This window comes from Phascolarctos cinereus, unplaced genomic scaffold, assembly GCF_003287225.1.
Source record: "Phascolarctos cinereus isolate Bilbo 61053 unplaced genomic scaffold, phaCin_HiC Scaffold_726;HRSCAF=1367, whole genome shotgun sequence".
Lineage (NCBI taxonomy): Eukaryota > Metazoa > Chordata > Mammalia > Diprotodontia > Phascolarctidae > Phascolarctos > Phascolarctos cinereus.
In genome coordinates this window covers 145,938,018-145,958,808 of record NW_027556098.1, presented here as the reverse complement: position 1 = coordinate 145,958,808, position 20,791 = coordinate 145,938,018, and the positions used below count along the sequence as shown (strand labels likewise).

At 42.5% G+C, this 20,791-nt stretch overlaps 2 protein-coding genes across 3 annotated transcripts in view; one reads left to right on the top strand and one right to left on the bottom strand.

Annotated features, from left to right (window-relative positions):
• Positions 1–3,686: 3,686 nt before the first annotated feature.
• TMEM37 (transmembrane protein 37) lies at positions 3,687–9,732 on the top strand. The gene is made up of 2 exons (XM_020963114.2): positions 3,687–3,875; positions 7,785–9,732. The coding sequence occupies exons 1-2, from the start codon at positions 3,855–3,857 to the stop codon at positions 8,355–8,357; spliced, it is 594 nt and encodes a 197-aa protein (XP_020818773.1). The 5' UTR covers positions 3,687–3,854; the 3' UTR covers positions 8,358–9,732.
• A 2,486-nt stretch (positions 9,733–12,218) lies between these two features.
• SCTR (secretin receptor) overlaps positions 12,219–20,791 on the bottom strand; it is an 80,005-nt gene continuing 71,432 nt past the window's right edge. For both annotated transcript variants that reach the window (XM_020963144.2, XM_020963146.2), the window contains 2 exons: positions 18,345–18,386; positions 12,219–16,452 (listed from right to left, as the gene is read on the bottom strand). In XM_020963144.2, coding sequence (XP_020818803.1) covers positions 16,279–16,452; positions 18,345–18,386 — 216 coding nt within the window. In that variant the 3' untranslated portion in view covers positions 12,219–16,278. The remainder of the gene's footprint in view (positions 16,453–18,344; positions 18,387–20,791) is intronic.

Sequence of the window (20,791 nt, the reverse complement as noted above, 5' to 3'; positions counted from 1 at the left end):
TGTTAAATTGACTTTCATAGCCAACAAAAATGAAAAACAAACATTAAAAAAGACTGAAGGGGAAAAATAGAATTCAGTTTACAGAATTTGGCTTTCTGAGTAAAGTTTTAGAGAGCACATTTATTCTCTTTTCTATCAGTCGTCATTAAGGCTTCCTCAAAATCTGAACTGTGGACACACCAGCAGCTGAGTTATCAGAAGCTAACCCAAACTGGCAGAATCTGGCTCATTCAGTCAGGTCATTTTTGCAACTCACAGCAGAAATGTCACCTTGTGACCCCAGTGGCCAAGAGAAATAATGAGAAAGAAAAGCCTGTGTTAGGAGAGAGAAAACTGCGTCCAGAAGTAAACAAGTGCCACGAAGCAATCCCCCAAGCAAGGAAGGGCCGACTGCATAGCAGGAAGATGCAGGAAGAGAGGGAGTAATATAGGCAGAGAATGAAAATGTTTTTACTTCACCAAGAAGTGAGTGTGGGGAATCAAGAAGCCTAGCTAATAATACTCCCAGAGTAATCCAGAGGGGGTCTTGTCACCCCTCCCCCAGGGTCCCCTGGGGTCACAGAGAAACACTATGGCCCAGAAAAGATAGATAAGATAGATATGTAAAAGTCATTCTGGTTAGACTTGGACCTGTTTGAGGGGCCTAAGTCACCAAAGGCTCTGGGGGTGGAATTTCTTCCTAGCTCCCAGGGACTATAGGATGGAGTTTGTTGTTGTTTTTTTTTTTCAATGAGAGGCAGAGACAATAAAGGCGCACATAGGAATGAGTGGAAGACTTCAAGAGCTGAGCTGGAAATAATCAGCATCCAAGAGGCAGCAAGGAAAGAGAAAGGGGATGGGGGGAGGAAAGAAGCGGCTGAGTTTGGGCAAAGAAGGGAGAGATCTAAGAGGGCCATCAGCCTTACAGGCATCACAGGCAGAAGTTTCAGGCTGAAGCTGTCCTTGTACCCACTATTCAAGGACAGAGGGAGGTTCTAAGAAAAGGTCTGTGCTTTCCCTAATTTCCCCTCCCCATGCCTGTCTACCAACAAACAAATCAACAAGCAACACACTCGGTTCACTTCTCTACCCAGACTGGTAACCTGAATTTTGCTTGAATCATAAAGAGACTAGAGGTTAGTTAGAGATTAACATAAATTAAATTAAGGCAGAGAGCCAAGCCTCTACCTAAATGTTAGGAATTTTCCTCTAACTGGAGGCTCTTGTGTATGTATGTGATTGTGATTGTAGGCCTAACTTTTTCATTTAATATAAACTCCAAAAAGTGGTAGAGAAGGATACCAGGTGGACCTGAGGGGCTACTAGATTGCCCCTAGGCTAAAATATGATCTAAAGTGCTATAGTGTGGTACAGTTAATTAAATTTCCTGAGATAAAGAGGGCATGGAGAATGGTGGCATGCAAATCCCATCCAACAGTGGAGGTGAGAGGGAAGGGAGAATATGGGACACCCCATGGACACACAGAGAGACTCACACAAACACACAGAGAGACAGACAGACAGACAGACACAGATACAGGGACAGAGACACAGAATTTATTCATTGCACTGTTCTAATTGCTGGGGTGCAAATACCAGCAAGAAAGACAGTCTCTGCCCTCAAGGAGTTTACATTCTAATGGGGGAAGATAACCTGTAAAGAGGGCAGCTAAATTGCAAAGTGGATGGAGCTCTGGGCTTGAAATCAGGAAGACTCATCTTGGTGAGTCTAAATCATGGCCTCAGACACTTCCTAGCTGTGTGACCCTGGGCAAGTCACTAACTCTGCCCGTTTCCTCATCTGTAAAATGGACTAGACAAGGAAAGGGCAAACCACAATGTCGAGGTTTGGGATTACTGGGATCCCAAAATGTCAGGGTACAGGGCGGTATATGTCTAGAATGAATTCACTCAAGCCTTCTTCAGGCCAGGGAGCAAATTATATTGTAATGTCCTGCTGGAAGAGGGCAGGGTTCTTACAGAACCTGCAACTTAACTGATGCTTATATACAAAAGGGACAGTGAAAGGATCTGGATGGGATTAAGGAGTGATAAGTAGTCTGGGGTAGGCCAGGTGCAACAGTGAAAGGAATATCAAGTAGGCTAATTAGACGATCTAGGTGGGATTGAAGAGTGGTCAGTACATGCAAGTAGTCTGGGGGTGGGCCAGTGATCTGGGCTGCTGGAATGTATGGGAAAATTCTGGAATTGAGTTGTTTCTAGAGATGTGGTCTTTTCCTTTTAGGAGTCCAGGTCCCATAACCCCATCAACTCCAGTATTTTTTCCCAAGAAAACCCCAGATGGGGTCACAAGGAGTCTAACTACTTAATGACAACCCACTAAGGAGGGATAGAAAGAAGGCTAGCAGAAAAAGCGGAGAGGTGGTGTCCACGCATGGTTAGCTCTTAGCCAAGAGCTCATCTATTTTCCCACCCAGTCTCAAAACCTGCTTGGAATCTTCAATGGTTTTCCCCGATACCTGACTCAAATATAACAAAATCCTTTCTACCTCTGCCATATCTCTAAACAACCTGCACCTCTTCTGCATTCGAACTGCAACCACCCTATTCAGATCCCTAATCAGTCTGACTGTCTCTACTCTATCCTCTGTTCGATACTTAGCTTGGAGTAATCTTAAAGCACCACTCCGATCCGGTCACTTTCACGTTAAAAGCCCCAGGCGAATCCCCATGGCCCTAAGTCTCGATAGTTGAATCCCAGGACCCCTAAGATGTTTAACCTCATATTACACCATTTCTTTTTACGTTTCCCCTTTGGAGCCATTCAGGACTACCCTCTGTCCTTCCTTTTTGTCCTCCGCTCTCCGGTCTCTTTTTATCTTTGCTCACAAAACCTTCCATGCTTAGAATAGTCCCTACTCCGTCTCCCTATATCTGTTGATGCTTCTCCATCTATTCAAGGCCTAACTCACATGCCACCTCTGACCCCTGCCCTTCAGCCAAAGATGAAAATGACCTCTCATCTCAAATTCTTCATAGTACTTTGCCTAGACACCTCATTTGCTCTTCCCTCCTTCCCTTCTAACATAGTTATTTGTGTACTTATATTGTAGAATTAGACTCTGGATCGCAGAGATTGTATTCTATCTTTGCGCAGTAACTGCTCAAATAGGTTGAATGGCACTGACCTTTGAAAAAAGCACTCTCATATCTACTCTATTTTATCCCACCTCGTGAAGGAGAGAAAAGTTATTTTTCTCTTCCCCACCCATCCCACCTCCAACCACACACACCCTTTCAAGAAAGAAAACTGAAGCAGGGAGAAGTTAAGTTACTGCCCAAGGTCACTGGTTCGAGCTTCTGGTCTCAGTAGCTTTTTCCGCTACCCGCCTGCCTTCCCTCGAGGAATTTACACTCCAGTTAGAGAGACCAGACTACAAGTGAAACCCGAGAGCTAGTTTAAGGACATTAGCAAGTACGTGACACCAAACATCAGCCACGAGAGCCAGCCTCACTCTCCCCAGAGCCTTCTCCCCTGCCTCTCTAGGGGTCCCTTTCGCAACTCCAGCCCCCCCATTCTTAGCCCGAGGATGCACTTCCCCAAAACCCATGTCCCTTAATGCTCCCTCCTTCAACATCTCTCGAGACTCCTCCGGACCGCACTAGCTGACTCAGCGTAAGGGGAGCAGCCTAGAGTAGCCTGGGGCGGGGCGGCGCAACCAGCCGGGGGTTAATTGCTCTGTTTTTAACCATCCTCCCCTCCCCCTTGCCCCTTGGCTCCCGAGTCTTGGCTCCGCCCCCTTCTCACCCGACGTGCGGCTGCAACTAGCCAGCCAGTTGCTGGAGGCACTTTGGCCAGTGCGGAGGAGTCGAGGCTGCTTCGTCCATCAGCTGAGTTCTCTACTGCTGACGGCATGACGGCCATAGCGATTCAGGTATACTGGAGGGGACCCCGAGAAGGGAGATGCTGCGAGAAACTTTGGCCTGGGGCATGGATGTCTCCTACTGAGGAGCTGGGGGTCTCTGTGCCCATTCGAGCTCCGGCATGCGTCTCCTGTACTCTCCAGATTCCCGGAGGCTGGGCAGAGAGGCGTCCTCTCCTTCCCCACAGCCACCTTGTTGTAGACGAATTTGGCTTATCCCGGTCCCCAAGTTGGCCTGGGAGGTTACTTGCTCCTCTTACTGTAGCAGGAGACAGCCTGGGACTGCCCCAGCTTGAGCTATCTAACTCCCTGGTGTCAGCCTTTGGTTCCGATTCTGAGTTAATTTCTGTTCTAGTGCAAGCATGGGGGTTGGAGAGGTGGGAAAAAAAAGCTCGGAGTTGCAGATTCGGGAGATGGACACTTGTCTCTTCTGTTCTCTGCCTGCCCTTCTCGCCCAGATTCCATCGGAACTCTGGCTCCTGGCTCTAGGGATAACCCTATCTATTGAGAGGGTTTCCCCACAAAAAGGAAGTGTAAAATAGAATAAAGCCAAAGGGAGATCCAGTTGGAAAACCTGCGTTAAATTTCGTACAAATACTCCGAGGATGACTTGACACTTCCCTACAGTGGGACAGCTGTGGTACTATTCCCTGAAAAGTTTTTGCCAATTGACTTTAAAAAAAAATTCTGCTGCTGTTTGCTTGCACTTTTCCAGATCTTTTCAGAATTTCTTTCTCTACATTTCAGAATATAATCTAATTGCTAGGGGCTTGCAATCCAAAGTTTGTTGTTTTATGTTTTTCAGTCGTGCCTTTCTTAACCCTTCCCACTTTCACCTCCTCCCCTCCCATCGTCAAACATATTTGCCTTTCCCACTTTGGTCAATTGGTTCAGTAAAGGAATTTGTAAAAGTACTCTAGACTCCAATGTAGAGGGATCCATTGGTAAAATAAGGAATTGTTGTCAGGAATTGTTGGTAAGGGCCCTAAACTTCCCTGTTGTTACGTCCAGGTATCCCCACCTCCCCAATTCCATCCTTATCTACCTCTCCAAAGTGGCAAAACCAGATGCTTCCTTCTCTGAGAGACAAAAAAACCCGAATTCTAGTTCACTACTTAACTAGCTGAGTGACTTTCAGCTTTTCAAACTCCTAGGACCTTAGTTTCTTCATCTGTAAAATTAAAACAATTATTACCTGCCCTGCCTATTTCACAATATGTCTGTGGAGCAAACAAGATAATGCAAGTGTTTTGAAAATTGCAAAGTATTCGAATCTTTGGGAGATATGAATAATCTATCTGATTTGTAAAACAATTTTCTAATCTAATAGGCCTGTCAAATCAAACCCTTTAAGGATCTTTTTTGTAGTTGTAAGAGATAATGGAATAACTATAGAAAAAGGATAACATCAGAAAACACAAGATCTAGTGCCTGCAGTGGGGATTGGGATTGCTAAGTAGTTTAGGTTTAGGGCCATGGGGAAATGATCCTGCTCTGTGAGCAGTTTTCCTTTTCTCTTGCAGCCTTTAATTGTAGTTCCCAAAAAATATGTTTCTCAAAGATCGTGGGATTTGCTTTGCCATTAAGTTTGCTAAGAGAACATACAGGTTTGCTTTTCTAGCCAACTTCTTTCCTTACTGCCATGTAACTGTTTCCTCTTTAAAAGAAAAGCAGATGTTGGCAAGTTCTAGCATTTGACCAAGTTACCATTACTAGGGTCGAGAGCTTAGAGAAAAGCCATGGATGGGTAGAAGTAATTCCCACCTCCTCATTTTAGCTATCATAGTAGAACCACAGAATATTAGAGTCATAAGGGACTTTGGGAAATTTTCAAACAGCTTCAGGAGGGGAGAGAGACAAGAGAGAGTGAGTGTGTGAGAGAGAGAGAGAGGTTAGAAATTTAAGGATACTTTTTGTGTGGGTATGGGTGAAGAGATTTGGTATAACCTAGCTCAGAGGCAATCTTTTAATTTCCCTGGTAACTGAAAACTCAATGATTCTTTAAAAAGAAACAAAACACTTCCACCACTGAATATCTCTTTCTGATACTGGGTAGCCCTGAAGACTAAAGTCCTTTCTCTACGTAGGACAGGTGGAGCAGTGTGTACCTGTTTTGCTGATGGAGCTGTCTTTAAGGGTGAAAGGTTTCTCTGTCCATGGCTGCAATGGATTTGGGAATCAAATAATAAACTTTTGTTAAGCACCTATGAAATGACAGGCACTGTGCTAAGTTCTGGGTATACAAATAGAGACAAAAGACAGTACCTACCTTCATGGAGCTTACAACCTAATGGAAGAATTTTAGGATTTAGAGCTGGAAGAGATCTTAGAGATCATTAACTGCATTCACATGATGATAATAATTTTGTGTTGGGTGCTTTTTCTTGGGTTGCAAAAAAAAATGTTTTTAGTTTTTCAAAACCTATTTATCCCCATGAAATAGATAGTACAGATGTCATCGTCTCCATTGTACCTATTGAGGAACTTAACGTGACTTAAGTGAGTTGCCCAAAGTTACATAACTGATGTAGTTAGCAGTTAAGCAATGACTACTACCTTGTGTTGTTCATGACCAAAGACAGAGGAGTGTATCAACTCATAGTTACTTCCATAGCAATTGGGTTTCAGGCATGTGACAGTCTCTCTATGATTCAGTTTCTCCAGATGATGCTGGCTATAATGATACCTACCCTGCCTACTTCACAAAATGAAAATGATTTTAAAGCACAATCATAGGTGTACTTGTGCTTTGAAAGCAAAAACATTTATTTAAATGAAACTCTGAGAGTGAAAAAGTGGGAAGGGAGGGTAGGAGTGATCCTCGTATACTGACTCCACTTTGAATGAAAGTGGTGATTCTCAAGGAAGTATTTTTCTTTTCAAAAAGTGGAATCTTACCTTATAAATGGGAGTGGGTCGGAGAGTGGGCAAGAATGCTGAAAATTTAAGCCAGGTACTTTTACTTTCATTTTCCTGGGTATTTCAGAACAAAACTTGGTTTTCAATCTAAATAATGGGGAAGAAAAACAGGGAGAGAGATAGGAAAGGGGATGGAGATGGACAAAAAGAGAGGAGATAAGAGCAGGGGAAAGAAGACTGGGTGTAGCTGCAATCAAATCAGATTAAACAGCAGTCTGCCTAATCTGCCCACCCATCCCACCAGGTTTTACAGTTAACACCATTTTTTCCAGGCAGTTGTCTTTGCTACCAGTTTCCTTTTATTAATCAGGTTTTATCAAGAATACAACAATGCTGAGTTTTGGGGTTTTTTTAAACCTTCTGCTCCGGTCACTCTTGAGGAACCATTTTAGAGTTGAAACTCAGGCCCACAAGGTCTAGTCTTATAAAGATATGAAGTCAGAAGATCCAAGTCCAAATACTGCCTACTTCTACTTCTGACTGCCTGTGATGTTGGGCACATCACTTATTCTCTCTAGACCTCAGTTTTTCTCAGCTGTAAAATGAGGGAATTGGGCTAAGTGATGATTACAATCTTTTCCAACACTGCACTATAAATCCTACTGTTCTATGAATGACTTGCCCAAGGTAACCTAACATGTTCGTGGCAGTGCTGGGAATAGATTAGGGTCTGATTCTCCATCCAGCTCTCTTTTCATCAGACCTCATTAGGTAAGAATTTTGCCCTAGAGGGGGAAAAATGACATGCTTGGGAGAAGGGATGGCAGGAGCAAAGATTTGGAGCTACAGAAGCACAGGGCAGGTTTGGGAGACAGAATAGCTTGAGTAGAAAGGAGCCTTTATATACGGACCTGTGGGTGATAATAGCAACAACAATAGCTAGCATAGTGCTTTAAGATTTTCAGGGCACTTTACCTATGTTAACTCATTTGATAAAACTCAAAATGGACACTGATGCTAGACTGTAGAATCTCTAATTTCATGTGGCATGCTTTCTTCCAGGCTCAGAAGCTACTGGCTCCAAAGAGGCCAACCAAGTCCTTCTTTGAATCATGGATCCGAACCCTAATCATTCTGTGTGCTGCCATTGGTGTGGTCCTATCTTCTGTCTCTGTATGTGATGGCCACTGGCTCCTGGTGAAAGATCAGCTCTTTGGCCTATGGCACTTCTGTGCTTTCACCAATAATAGTGAGCTGAATTGCTACACAGACTTGCACCTTGCCCAGGTGGATGGACTGGCAGTGGGTATGGTCCTGGCCCGAAGTATGGGGGCTCTGGCTGTGGTGGTGGCCATCTTTGGCCTGGAGCTCCTGATGGTCTCCCAGGTGTGTGAAGATTCCCTCTCTCGGCGGAAATGGGCCATGGGCTCCATCCTCATCCTGATCTCTTTTGTCTTGTCTTCTATGGGGCTCTTCAGTTTTGTGATCCTCTTCAGGGACCAGGTCACCTTCACAGGTTTCACCTTGATGTTCTGGTGTGAGTTCACCTCTTCCTTCCTCTTCTTCCTAAATGGAATCAGTGGCCTTCACATCAATAACATCACACACCAGTGGAATGGACCAAAGAATTTTTAGAAAATGAGAGATCTCAGTCCTTCCTGAGAGTGAACTTCTACTTGATGCCTGGGTGAAACAGACTCTGTAAAGCAACTGATTTCTTCAAAGTCATGTACCACTTCTTTGTGGAGTTTCTTTATTATTTTAAAAAACAAAACATTCATCTGGAGGTCTTAAGAAAAAAAGTTGGAGTCAAGGCTCGGATGCCAGTAATTTTGCAGAGAAGTGATATTTAAGTGAAATAGGCTAGGGCTGTGGAAACACTTTAGGGGAGGGATCTTCCAGTGGTCAAATAAGGAGCTGCTAACAGTATTCCAAAGCTTTGTTTCTAGGGTAGAAAGATACCCTTTGAAAGGTTGCCTGTTGGCCATGACCTGTGGGGTATGCAGTCAAGGAAACCCCAGGTGACAGCTCAGTAGCAGAGTACAAAGAAGGGAGAGTCCATCTAGATTCAAGAGGTGATTCCTTTCTCAAATGTATTTTTTTTTAAATTAAAGAATTTTTAGGTAGTTTTCTCTGTCTACTCTCAACAGCATTTGAATAGTGTTGAATCCATGCACAGTTCCTAACAGGAAATTCACACTTAACTTTTTCTGTATTAGCATGGGGTCTACTGAGTTGCTTAAAAAAAAAAATAACAAGCTTAGATTATTCTTGAGGAACTCCTCCCTCCTTGGCCCAGTTCTTTAAGGATTCATCTTTGACCTCAAAATCTTCCTCCAGGAGTATCTCCTGCAGTTGGCTGTGTCCCATTAAAAGAGGACTACACATATATCTGAGAAGTTTCTAAGGACTGCTGTTTAATCTGATTTGATTGCAGCTACACCCAGTCTTCTTTCCCCTGCTCTTATCTCCTCTCTTTTTGTCCATCTCCATCCCCTTTCCTATCTCTCTCCCTGTTTTTCTTCCCCATTATTTAGATTGAAAACCAAGTTTTGTTCTGAAATACCCAGGAAAATGAAAGTAAAAGTACCTGGCTTAAATTTTCAGCATTCTTGCCCACTCTCCGACCCACTCCCATTTATAAGGTAAGATTCCACTTTTTGAAAAGAAAAATACTTCCTTGAGAATCACCACTTTCATTCAAAGTGGAGCAAATTTTCTAAGGTTAAGCAACCATTTTATTACTGAAAGGAGAAAGAGCTTGTGAGAATTTCATTCCTTATGCATTTCATAATATTTCTTAGAAACTTCTTAGATTTTTTTTATTGAAGAATTTTTATACCTTTGTTGTTCATCTGCCCCAATAGTAGAATAACCACGCGATGCGATCTCTAGTGGGAAGATCACCCACCTGACAGTCTTCTGAGGTGTGTGGCTGATCTGGAGCTCAAGATGTCTTTAGAATCCCTTGAACGAATTAGGAGCTCAATAAAAACTTTATGTGATCTGGTTTAATTGGATCCCTGAATTTGGGGGTGGGGTCTTTCAATCACTGCATAGTCAAATTCTGTGGGGCCTCTGGCAATGTGGATACCTCTGGAAGAAAAGAGCTCAGTTGTAGGATTACTGCTCTCCACCTGCTGGCCAAGTGATTTTCCTTTTCTGGTCTAAGCTCAACAGTGTTTGTTTCATTGTTGTTTCTGCTCACTGAGTTGCCTTTTACTGACTTCTAACATCAGGGACACATTCATGTGTGTGTGTGTGTGTGTGTGTGTGTGTGTGTGTGTGTGTGTGTGTGTTGTGTTGTGTTGCTGTGTTCATGCGTGCTTACTTAAGCAGGCACCACTAACAGCATCAATGGAAGAGTAAATTAATTCAGTGTTTTCCATTCCCAGAACACAACTTATTTAAAAGCAAGAAGTCTTAATTAGTACATATACCTTGACCTGCTGGACTTTGCCAATTGCTAGGTGTCAGACCTTGGATAATGATTAATGTCCATCATTAACTTTCTGTGTGTGTGTTTCTGAAAAGGAGGGTTTCTTCTTAGGTAGAGATGAGTATAGATTACCATCTTTGCCAGCTGGAATTTATCTGCATTCTTTCGCTTTGATTGTCTCCCTTCTAGGTCCTCCCAGGCCAGTCTGGGGTGGAGGGTTTCCCTCGGTCCATCATTTCCATTCCTATCTGTCGACATTCTTTTCATTTCTATAACTCTACCCCTCAGGTCTTCCCTCTCCTCCTGTCCATCTGGTCTGTACTGGTTAATCTCAGCCTCTTCCCCTCTGCTCAGACTTTTGCTCAAACATCTTTTTTCTCCCTGGCTTGACACAACTGACCAGAGTTCTACCTACTATGTTCTCTGGATGTTCCATTCTAGTCACTGCTCTTCTTAAGGGCCACTCTGTGTATCTGTCTTTTGGAGGTGGTGACCAGCTCTATGCTGGGCTAAATTCTTTACCTACCAAGACAGTAGTTACTTCATTTTAACATTTATTTGAAAGACCCTTGGGGGAAATGGGGTACAGTCTGGGAAAGGTGTCCATGCTCTGGGAACGGTCTATTTTAGGCACTTGTAAATAAATACATTGCTGCATTTTAAAGCATACCATGCCTCTGACCATAAAAACAGAGAATCTTTCTGGAGGAAGGTTCCAGGCACCAAGGGATAATAATGAATGTTTGTCAATAACCTTATAGCATTCTGGGAGAGACAAGCTGAAATTAGCTACAACCAGATAGTTAAATACCATTCCCCTAATGTCAGATTCTTGCTAGATTGGGACCTTTGAGAAAGTGAATAGGGATTTACAAAAATTAGAGACCCAGGGGTAGTTTTTCTAACTATCAGCTAACGATTGGGTATTAGTGACATTCTGAATAACAAAGGACTGCTGCAGAGTAAAGATTGCAGCAGAAAGTTGGATGGGGATCTAAGTTCTTACAGGAGATTTAAAAAGATGTAAATAAATACTAAAATTCTAACTGAGGATTGATGACTGTGAGGATTGTGGAGTGGAGTGGGATGGAATAGGAATAGGATAGGAATAACCAAACTGTCCCCGAATTTTCAGGAACTCTTGACATTTAATCAAAAGTCCCTTTCCCTGTGATGAAATCTGTAACTGGCCCCAGGGAAACCTAAAAAATACCCAGTCATTTAGGCTAACCTTGGCCTTACTCCTGGCACGGAGGCTGAGTGGCCTGGGAGCTCATTGTTTTTGTGGAAAGAGACCCCCGGACCTCAAGGAGACTTTGAAGCTTGGTCTTCTCTGGACACTGTGGGACACCCAGCTGCATCAGCAGAGGGACTTTTACCCCCTCTTTATTTAGCCTCTCTCCGGCAAGAGAGACTAGACATTGCACTCGGACATTTTTTATCTATGTTCTAAGTGCAAGACATACTTATCAGTACTCACATTTTCTATCTGTAGCCTAGTGGCAAAAGGCAAATGTGTGCACCTTTTCCAATGTTAAGCCTCACTGGGTTTCTTTGTGGAGTGGTGTTTGTTCTTTAAATGAAGAGTCAGCCCTCAAGGACTAAGTAATGTCAACAAAGTAATTCAGATTACACACGTTCTGAGCGTGTCTGCCAATAAGGGCACCTGGAATTAAGGAAGGGACCTAGGGCTATTGATATCAACAAATTCCCTTTCCCTTCCCACACAATGGCAGCAATAGTCAGAGAAAAGGTCTGAAGTCTCAGCAGAAAAGTCTAGTTGTCTCAAACCAAAATAGAATGAAGCTCACCTTATATTCGTTATGATACTTTTATTTTTTTAAATAAAATGCTCTCTGATCCTCACAACCGTTCTGGGAGGGAGAGAAAGAAGATACTTTCCCAATTTGACCAATGAATTTGAAACCCAGATTGTTGAAACAATATGTCCAAAGTCACACAGCAAATTAGTGTCGGCTAAAATTAGAATCCAGACCCCCACTTGCCAGTCAGATTAGTGCCCTTCCCAAACAGACCTACTTTCCCAAAGCATGTGCTTTTCCTTCTATGCTTCTCCTCACCTTTCAATCCCTAACTTTGAACTTGAGAGACATCCCATGAAGAGACCAGGAGCGCTGAGCTATCCTTAGTAGAGAATTTAGAAAATGTTATTATTCAGCAGTATTGTTTAGGTTGTGAAATCGTGTAAAAGACCACAATAACTAACAATTCACACATACTGAAGCAAAGTACTGGATTGAGTCAAAAGGACCTGTTTTCAAATTCTGGTTCTTATGTCATTAGGTCTTGTAGGGAGATGAACTTTCCCCTCCCATTTCTAAAAATCTTGCTGAGTAGGGGCTTTGGGAAGGGTGACAGGAAGATTAACAATTCTTGTTTCTCTTTTATGGGCTACAATGCAATCAGAAAATAGTCTCTAAGAGGAAAAGAGGGAAACACAGGTTAGAGCTCCTGGGCTAATATGAGATGCCTATGGAGACAGTGTGACCAGGAATGCTTTGGTCAAGGTTGATAGGATGAAGAATGAGGATTTAGTTGAAGATGTTTCTCTCTAAAACACACTAACATATAAACACTGATGCGAGATTTGGGACTTTAATGCTATTTACTTGATGGAGTGTAAAGAGTACCCATGCCCATTGGTACTTTTTGGTCCATTTATACCACATTGAGGAAAACTGAACCATGACTCATGTAAGTCAGGGCTATACTCTTCGATGTGGGCTCTAAAAGCAATAGAAACAGATCTGGAGATATGAACAGAGTTCATAGCTGGGAGGCACATAAAAGAGGAGTAACACAAAGTGAACTTGTGACCCTGGGGTACATGTGTGCAGGAACCCCTATCCCTGCCAAGACTGACACTGGTCCATGTAAACCTACAGCTTCAATTTGAGACAAGCAGTTGTATCTGTGGGGGTCACATCCAGGATGCCTATGCGCTGCAAGTCTGGAGGAAGAAGGTGACTTGAGCAACATCAAGCATTTTTCCTGGGCCTCTGTGTGTGTGTGTGTGTGTGTGTGTGTGTGTGTGATGTTGGCCTTTTTCCTTTTTACCTTATTTTGAAATTTTTAGTTTTTTTTTTGAATTGCTATTATCTTGCCACCTCTAATCATACCTATGAGAACATTCTACAATTATGTATTAGGAGTGTATGTAATCTCTAAGGCCTTCCAATTATGAGAGTTCTAGACCCTTGAAAACAAACATTGAGTCTGAGAACTCAAATGTAGATTGGGGAGATGGGGAGCCCATTTATCCAAGCAGTTCCCCCATACTGTCAGGGAACCTCATTCAAATGGCAGCTGCAAATGACTTCCTGGAATGGAAACCAAATGACCCCCATAGATGGTAACAGATACAGGCATTGGGAGAGTAACGATCCTAAATCAGTATTCCTGGAGAGAGGATAAAGAGTTCCTGAACCAACCAGGACCCAAAGCCAAGGAGCAGCAAGGGACAGAGCCATGACATGGAGGGGCAAACCTATTCCTTGCTCTTATTTCTGTGTTGGGTGAAATAAAGTTTGTCCTGTAATTGATGCTTCGTTAGCCTGAATGCTTATATGAGAACTGAGGGCACTTTTACCTTTTTCAGTAAAGACAAATTCTATTTGTCTTTATTCTATATGTTATATATATTCTATATTCTATTGTTCTGGGGAGATCCTAGGTAGGGTGGCAACAGTGAGCCAAATTCTGACATTCTCAAGGGAAACTGGATGGGGGCATGAGACAAAGAATGATTTCTGGGAAGCATATTCCCTTCCACTCCCCAAGATTGAGTCCTGCAAACTGCAACACTGATTCTGCAAACCCAGAACTTAGCTTCCGGGCATGGGTTGTGTCCATGTACATCCATATTGTGTGTTTTAAGAAATAAGCCCTTCTTGCTCCCAAATCCAGTCTTGGAACCACTCTCTCTCTCTCTCTCTTTCTCTCTCTCTCTCTCTCTCTCTCTCTCTCTCTCTCTCTCTCTCTCACTCTCTCTCTCTCTTTTTTTTTTGAGGCAATTGGGGTTAAGTGACTTGCCCAGGGTCACACAGCTATTAAGTGTCAAGTGCTTGGTCTGAGGCCAGATTTGAACTCAGGTCCTCCTGATTTCAGGGCTGGTGCTCTATCCACTATGCCACCTAGTTGCCCCACCACTCTCCTTTTATACCTAGCCTAAAATCCCCCTCTCCATTAAAGTTACTCCTCTAAGCTTAGACAAGAAAGATAGGCATGTAGTCTCCCTCCTATGAAAATGAATATATTTTTATATCTCTGTGTGTATACATACAGTGAAACACCTCTTTATAATAACTAATAATCTCTGAATCATCAAATCTAATGGCCTCTATCCAGCCCTTATCCTCCATAATATTTGACCCTTTGCCCACATTATCCTACTGTACACTCTCTCCTCCCCTGGCCTCACAAAAATCACACACATAAACCTGGGGGTAAAGGGAGGGCAGGATTCTCCTCTCACCTTCTTCCTTAAGCACATGTCAGGAGAAAGAGAGGTGTGATAAGATTTGGATCATAGGATATAGAGCTGGAAAGAAACTTAGAAACCATTCTAGTCCAATTTCCACATTTTATATATAAGGAAATTGAGTATCAGAGAAGTTAAGTGACCTCCCCAAGGTCATACAGATAATAAGTAACAGACCAGGATTTGAACCTACGTCCTTTGAATCAATATCCAGTTCTCTTTCCACTTCACTACCTGTCTTTTATTAGATTACTACATTAGTTGTCACCTTGGACTGACCAGGGAGAGTGAGGGACAGAATACAAATCAGGTAAATTACAATGTTGGGGGTGGGATGACCATGATAACAGTAGGTGACTCAAGAGGGTAGCATGGGACACAGATATAGGTATAAGAGAGATGAAGAGGGGGAGGAGACAGAAGAGGGCTAGAGACCAAATTCACCTCTTCACTATTTTGCAAGGGCTGAGAATGGATAGGAAGAAGAATCCCATGATTCAAGAGGCTTCTCTGACTCTTCTGCTATGTGTATAGAAGGGGAGAAAGAGGGAGAGGTCTGTAAAGGTGAACTGGCCTTTCCATCATGTTCCAATTCCTAAGAGAGTAAGAAAAAAACTTGGGATTCTCAATTCCTTCCTCCAAGTACCCCAAAATGTCTTTTTTCCTATAAATAAGGAATGAATCACTACCACTGTCAAGATTTATTAACACATCCTTTTCTTCTCTTCCCCTTCAGTTGTAAAGCACTAAAAAGCACTAAATAGTTGTAACAGGCTGCTGGTTTTCAGCAGCTTCCACTTTCCAAATGTCCAAATATCCGAGCTGGGACCTAGAGATAGCACCCCAACTATCCCTACTGAACTTACTCTCCCCTTGCCTCCAGACAAAATCACAGAATCCAGGGCGGGAAGGAGTCTCAGAGGTTATTCAGTCCAACTTGATCCTGAGTGCATGAATTTCCACTACTGTAATCTCTAACTAGTGGTCATCTCACTATCACTAGGCAGCCCATTCTGTCCTTGGACAGCTATCCTTGCCAAAAAGTTCTTACACTGAGCCAAAATCTGTATATTTGAAACTTACACCAGTTGGTTTTAGTTTTGCCTATGGAACCACACTCATAGGTCAGATATATTCTCTCTTCCATGAGACAACCCTTCAAATATTTGAAAAGTTGTTTTCCTGAAAATATTCAGATCTTTCCATCATTCTTCCTATGACATGTCTTCAAGTCTCTTCTCCATCCCAGCCATCTTCCTCTGCACATGCTCAACACAATTTTAATTTCTTTGCTTTGGGGATTCCTCTTCTTCTATCTCAGAGAGGCCTGACCAAGAACTGAGGGAGGGAGGTAACCAAGTGAGATCAGGAACTGGCACTCTAAAGAAAGGAAAAAGCGAAAGGAAGTAGACCCAGGCTGGGAATATGAAAGTTGTCACTGTCACTATGGAAGGTATTCCACAGTCTCAATGGCTCCGTAGGGTACAGTGACCTCTCAGAGAACCCTATCTCTACTGACACCTACTGACTCTTACACCTTTCCAGAGCAGTCCAGTGCCTGTTGATGTGCTCAATCCCCCACCAATACCTCTCCCATCCACCTAGCCCCTGGCCTCTCAGATGACACTGGCTTTCCAGACAGTTCCTCTGCCCTGCTCCAATGAGCAGGTTTTTGTCATGTGGGTGAGGCCACTAGCTCCACTGCTGAAGGAGGAGCTCAGAGATGGACGTGTCCAGAACCAGTTATTCAAGTGCCGCTGCCGCCATTTTCTCTGGATCTCCAGCTGCACCTGCCCCGAGACAAGAAGAGCATTTTCTAACCAACATGATCCACACGTATATTTCATACTCATTCTCAGCTCTCCGCCTTTGCTCCTGCTGTGCCACAAGCCTGAAACCCTCTTCCATTCTTTCTTGGCTATTCACCCCAGCCCCTCAGGAGAATGTAAGCTCCTTTAGGGCCTGACTTTTTCTCTTCAGTCTTTGTATTCCCGGCGCTTAGGATAGCACCTAGCAAATAGCAGTCAGTGCTTCATATGTGGTTGTTGATTGATTGTTAGTCTTCTTTCATGGTCCAGCTCCAATTCCCCCTTCCCCAGGAAACCTTCCCGAAATGTTCTAGCCCTCAGCAATCTCTCTCTCCATTCTGTACTTCTTTGGCATGTCTAGTCTGTGTCAGCCATTTAGGACTTAACCCCACATTGTCTTGGAACTAAGATGAATTTCTTTTCTCTAAACGAACTCACCACAGCTCATATTTTCAAGTAAGTGTTGCTCCCATCAAATCAGTCACTTTTGGAGTACACTTACTCTGATGGTGCTGCTCATTTGGAATTGCCTTACAGACATTCTTTTGACTGTCCTCCATGGTGGTGACACATCTTTCCCCTTTAAGGAAAACTCAACTTTTTGGAAATTTCCAAAATTGTTTCGGAAAAGGCTCAGAACAAAGGCCTAATGAATAAAGTAAGCTAAGGAATGCAGTTTTTGTTCAAAAAACAAAGTAGGACTATGAAATAGTGAGATCCTATCTTTCGTGGCTCATAAATGAACTCTGAAGATCATCCCAAAGGGGTTCCTGAACCATTTTAAACCAACTTACTGTTGGAATAAGAATTCAGTCTTCTTATGCTCAAGGGTATGCTGGTAAATGTTGAACCACCAGCTTTTCAGGAGAAAAAATTTACACATAACGCACTTTAAAGTTTAATGTGCATTGTTAACATTTTCTCTGTCACTTTCTTTAGTTTAGATGATCACTAAAACTAAGTACTAATTTGCAGCCTTTGCTGGGTTTTAGGTGTAAATGCTTACACTGAAATTTAAACAATCAGCTCTCACCAGCCCCTTCAAGCTGGCTCCAGCACATCCCTACCTGCACCTCTAAAAACTAACCACTTTGAAGAGGAAAATAGAAAATTTTGATTTATTCACTCTCTCTCTCTCCTTTGTCCAGCTAAACTACCAGCTCATTGAAAGCAAAGACCACATCTTACATAGGCAAAAACCCAAATAAAGTTGTCCTAATATCATCTCATGATAATATCATATAAATGAATCCTAAACACAGAGTAGAAAAACATCTCTGTAACTTAATTTATAACATTGTTTCCTGTCTCTATTATTTTGTTTCTGATACAGCACCCAACACAGAGTGGGGGACACAGCAAGAACTTGACAAGTAATTGGCGACTTAAGGGTATACCCTCCTAACCATCTCTCCATTCCAGGGGATCAGTGAAGGGATGGGAGAAACTGCATTGATTTCTGATTCTATAGTCAGTACATGGGGAGATGAGGAGAAGTTTCAGAACCTTTTCTGAAGACCATGGTATATCCTGGAATAGGGCAGCCAGCATAGAGGCAGGCGGTTACCTAGCATGACCAACCCCTCTAATGCTTCTGGCGATTTAAGGGAATCTGATATTTTCTTCTCATGGTTCCTTTCTTCCTAGGTTCTTAAATATCATCTTCAGTGCAGCTATAAAGTATGTGCTACTCAAAGACTAGAACAGGCTGGCAGAAGCTGAAACTGGGCAGGCTTCAGGGCCCTTTTCCTCTGGGTTTGTCCCAAGGTCTCCAGCCTCCTGGCCCCAACCCATTCCAGACATTCTTCCAAGTTACCTTTTCTTCCCTGTACTAGAAATCTTTGACTCTTCTGAAGTATCCTATGAATACCTACCTCCCCATTGAGGAAGCAGTAAAGTATGGCCACCACCAAGCCCTGTGGAAGGAAAAGAGCCACAGTGTTAGAAGGTAGAAAGGCAGCCTAACAGGTCCTATCTAGAACTCCCTTACAAGTGTGTCTCAGGACAGAAAAGGCAGATTTCTCCATGGGAAGCATCATGGTACAGTGGAAAGAATACTAGTTTTGTGAAGGACCTGGGTCTAAGTCTATAAGACCTCTGATGCTCACCACCTGTGTGATTCAGGCAAGTCACTCAGCCTCCCCCAGGGCTCATCTGTAAAATGAAATGGTTGGACTAGATGGTCTCTGGTGCATGGCAGCTCTAGATCTAAGATCTCATGATCTGCTATGCCCTCTAACTTTCCATTTCTATCCACAGGCCATGAGGCTGCCCCAGGCACCAAAACACCTGACGTGTCAAATTTCTTTGAAAGACAGCTTGGTTGGTGTCATGCATAGAGTGCCATACTTAGAAGATCTGGGTTCAAATCCTGCCTCCAACACCTACTAGCTGTAGGACCCCTGGGTAAGTCACTTAACCTTTTAGAGTCTCAGTTTCTTCTTTTTTAAAATGGGAATAATAATATGTGGAAATTAGGGATATTATGAGACTCAAATGAGCTAAAGTATCAGATATAATTTAAATTATTATAATATTATAAAACTATTGGAACTCAAGGTATATATCTCAGTGCTACTCCCTACTCAGTGCATTTTTATATCCACTTCCCCAAATACCTGAAATGCAAAATGCCTCCCCACACTTCTCTTCTTTATTAATCCATGCCCTGTCTTCTCCTTCAAATCCTCACTCCAAATACAGCTTTCTCTACAAAGCCTTCCACTGATTTATTACATCTCATGATGTCCACTCCTTCCTCATTTGTGTCAACACTTCCATCTTCTTTTTAAATATTAATTGGTTTCTTGTACGCGGTCTTTTTATCTACCGAGATTGTATGAGTTGAAGGATATTTACTCATTCTCTTCTATTACGTTTAGTTCCCTCTGCAATATTTTCCCTCAATGACCAGCCACTGTAGAGTACAGAAGTCAAACACACCCCAAACAGTGAGTATAAAATACACATTGTGGATTGACTCTGCTGGGATTCCCAGGGCCAGCCTGTGGTAGAGCTTTCTCCTGTCGCCTTTCCAGTTTTGGTGATTCTGGCCCTTTAACAGCAGGTGCACAGTGCCCTCATATTGCTCCTTGGCTGCCCATTTTCCCGTTAACCATTATAGCCTTTCTTGGACATGTAAATACTCTGCTCAGCACTTCCCAGTTAGGGTTATAGTCTTGAGACAGCCAGTTTACAACTCTCAGCAATTTCCCCAAGCATGAGTCACCAAAATCTGCCAACACCCAAACATTACCAACAATCTTTGAAAAATGTCAAATTTTATGAAGACTACAATATTCCATTCAGAAACAGATACAACAAAAGGAATAAATGTAGGCACAGTATTTAGACACATTTATCCTCTGGCCAACAGGCTTTTTGGAAGATCTCTCACACTGACTTATCTAAACAGATAACAAAGGACTGTATTTCCTTTATTTAAAAATAAAAATAGTAGATCCCTATTACCTCCTGAGTAAAGCTCAAATCTCTTTGACTAACATTCAAGGCCTCTCACAATCTGGCACCAGTTTATCTTTCCAACTTTATCTCATATTATTCCATTCCACACATTGTATGTTCCAGTCAAACTGAACTCTTCCCTGTACCTGAAAACACACTGCGTTCTCCTACCTCCATATCTGTGCTCATGTTGCTCCGTATGCCTAGAACGCCCTCTTTTCCCTTTGCCCGGTGAATTCCTCCTCAGATTTTAAAGTCCAACTCAAATCTTCCCTAGTCTTCCACATCTTTAACAACCTTTCCTCTGAGATTTACATAGTATATTGTTTTATATCTGTTTAATGCATTTATCATGGAATTGTGTGTTTTAGTTATCAGTCCTGGTGTAATCCTCTTATTAGACTATAAGCTCCATGAGAGTAGGGATCCTACATTTGAAACTTTGTATCTTCTCATATCTAGTACAGTTCTCTGTAATGGTAGGCACTTAATGAATGTTTACTATTGTTGAGCACAGTCCTATGTTTTGTATCTCTCTCTCTTCATTCTGTCCTCCCTCCCCTATTCCCTTCTCTCCATAAAACCAACTTTCATCTCTCACAGAGGAAGAAAAGATTTTGTAAATTAATTCATACTAAGGCATTAATATCATTTTTATCAAATTACCCAATTTCATTAGAATTTGTATTTTAACAAGAGATGAAGCTAAGACCAAAGAAATGACTGTTCAGTAGAAATTTGAACATCAGCAACAGGTCAACAGTGAAGAAGATATCTGGGGCAAAGAGTCTTGCTGGTGACCCTTAAATCACTCTTAATGAAGGTTACTTCTTAGTTCAAATGCATATAAAGCTAG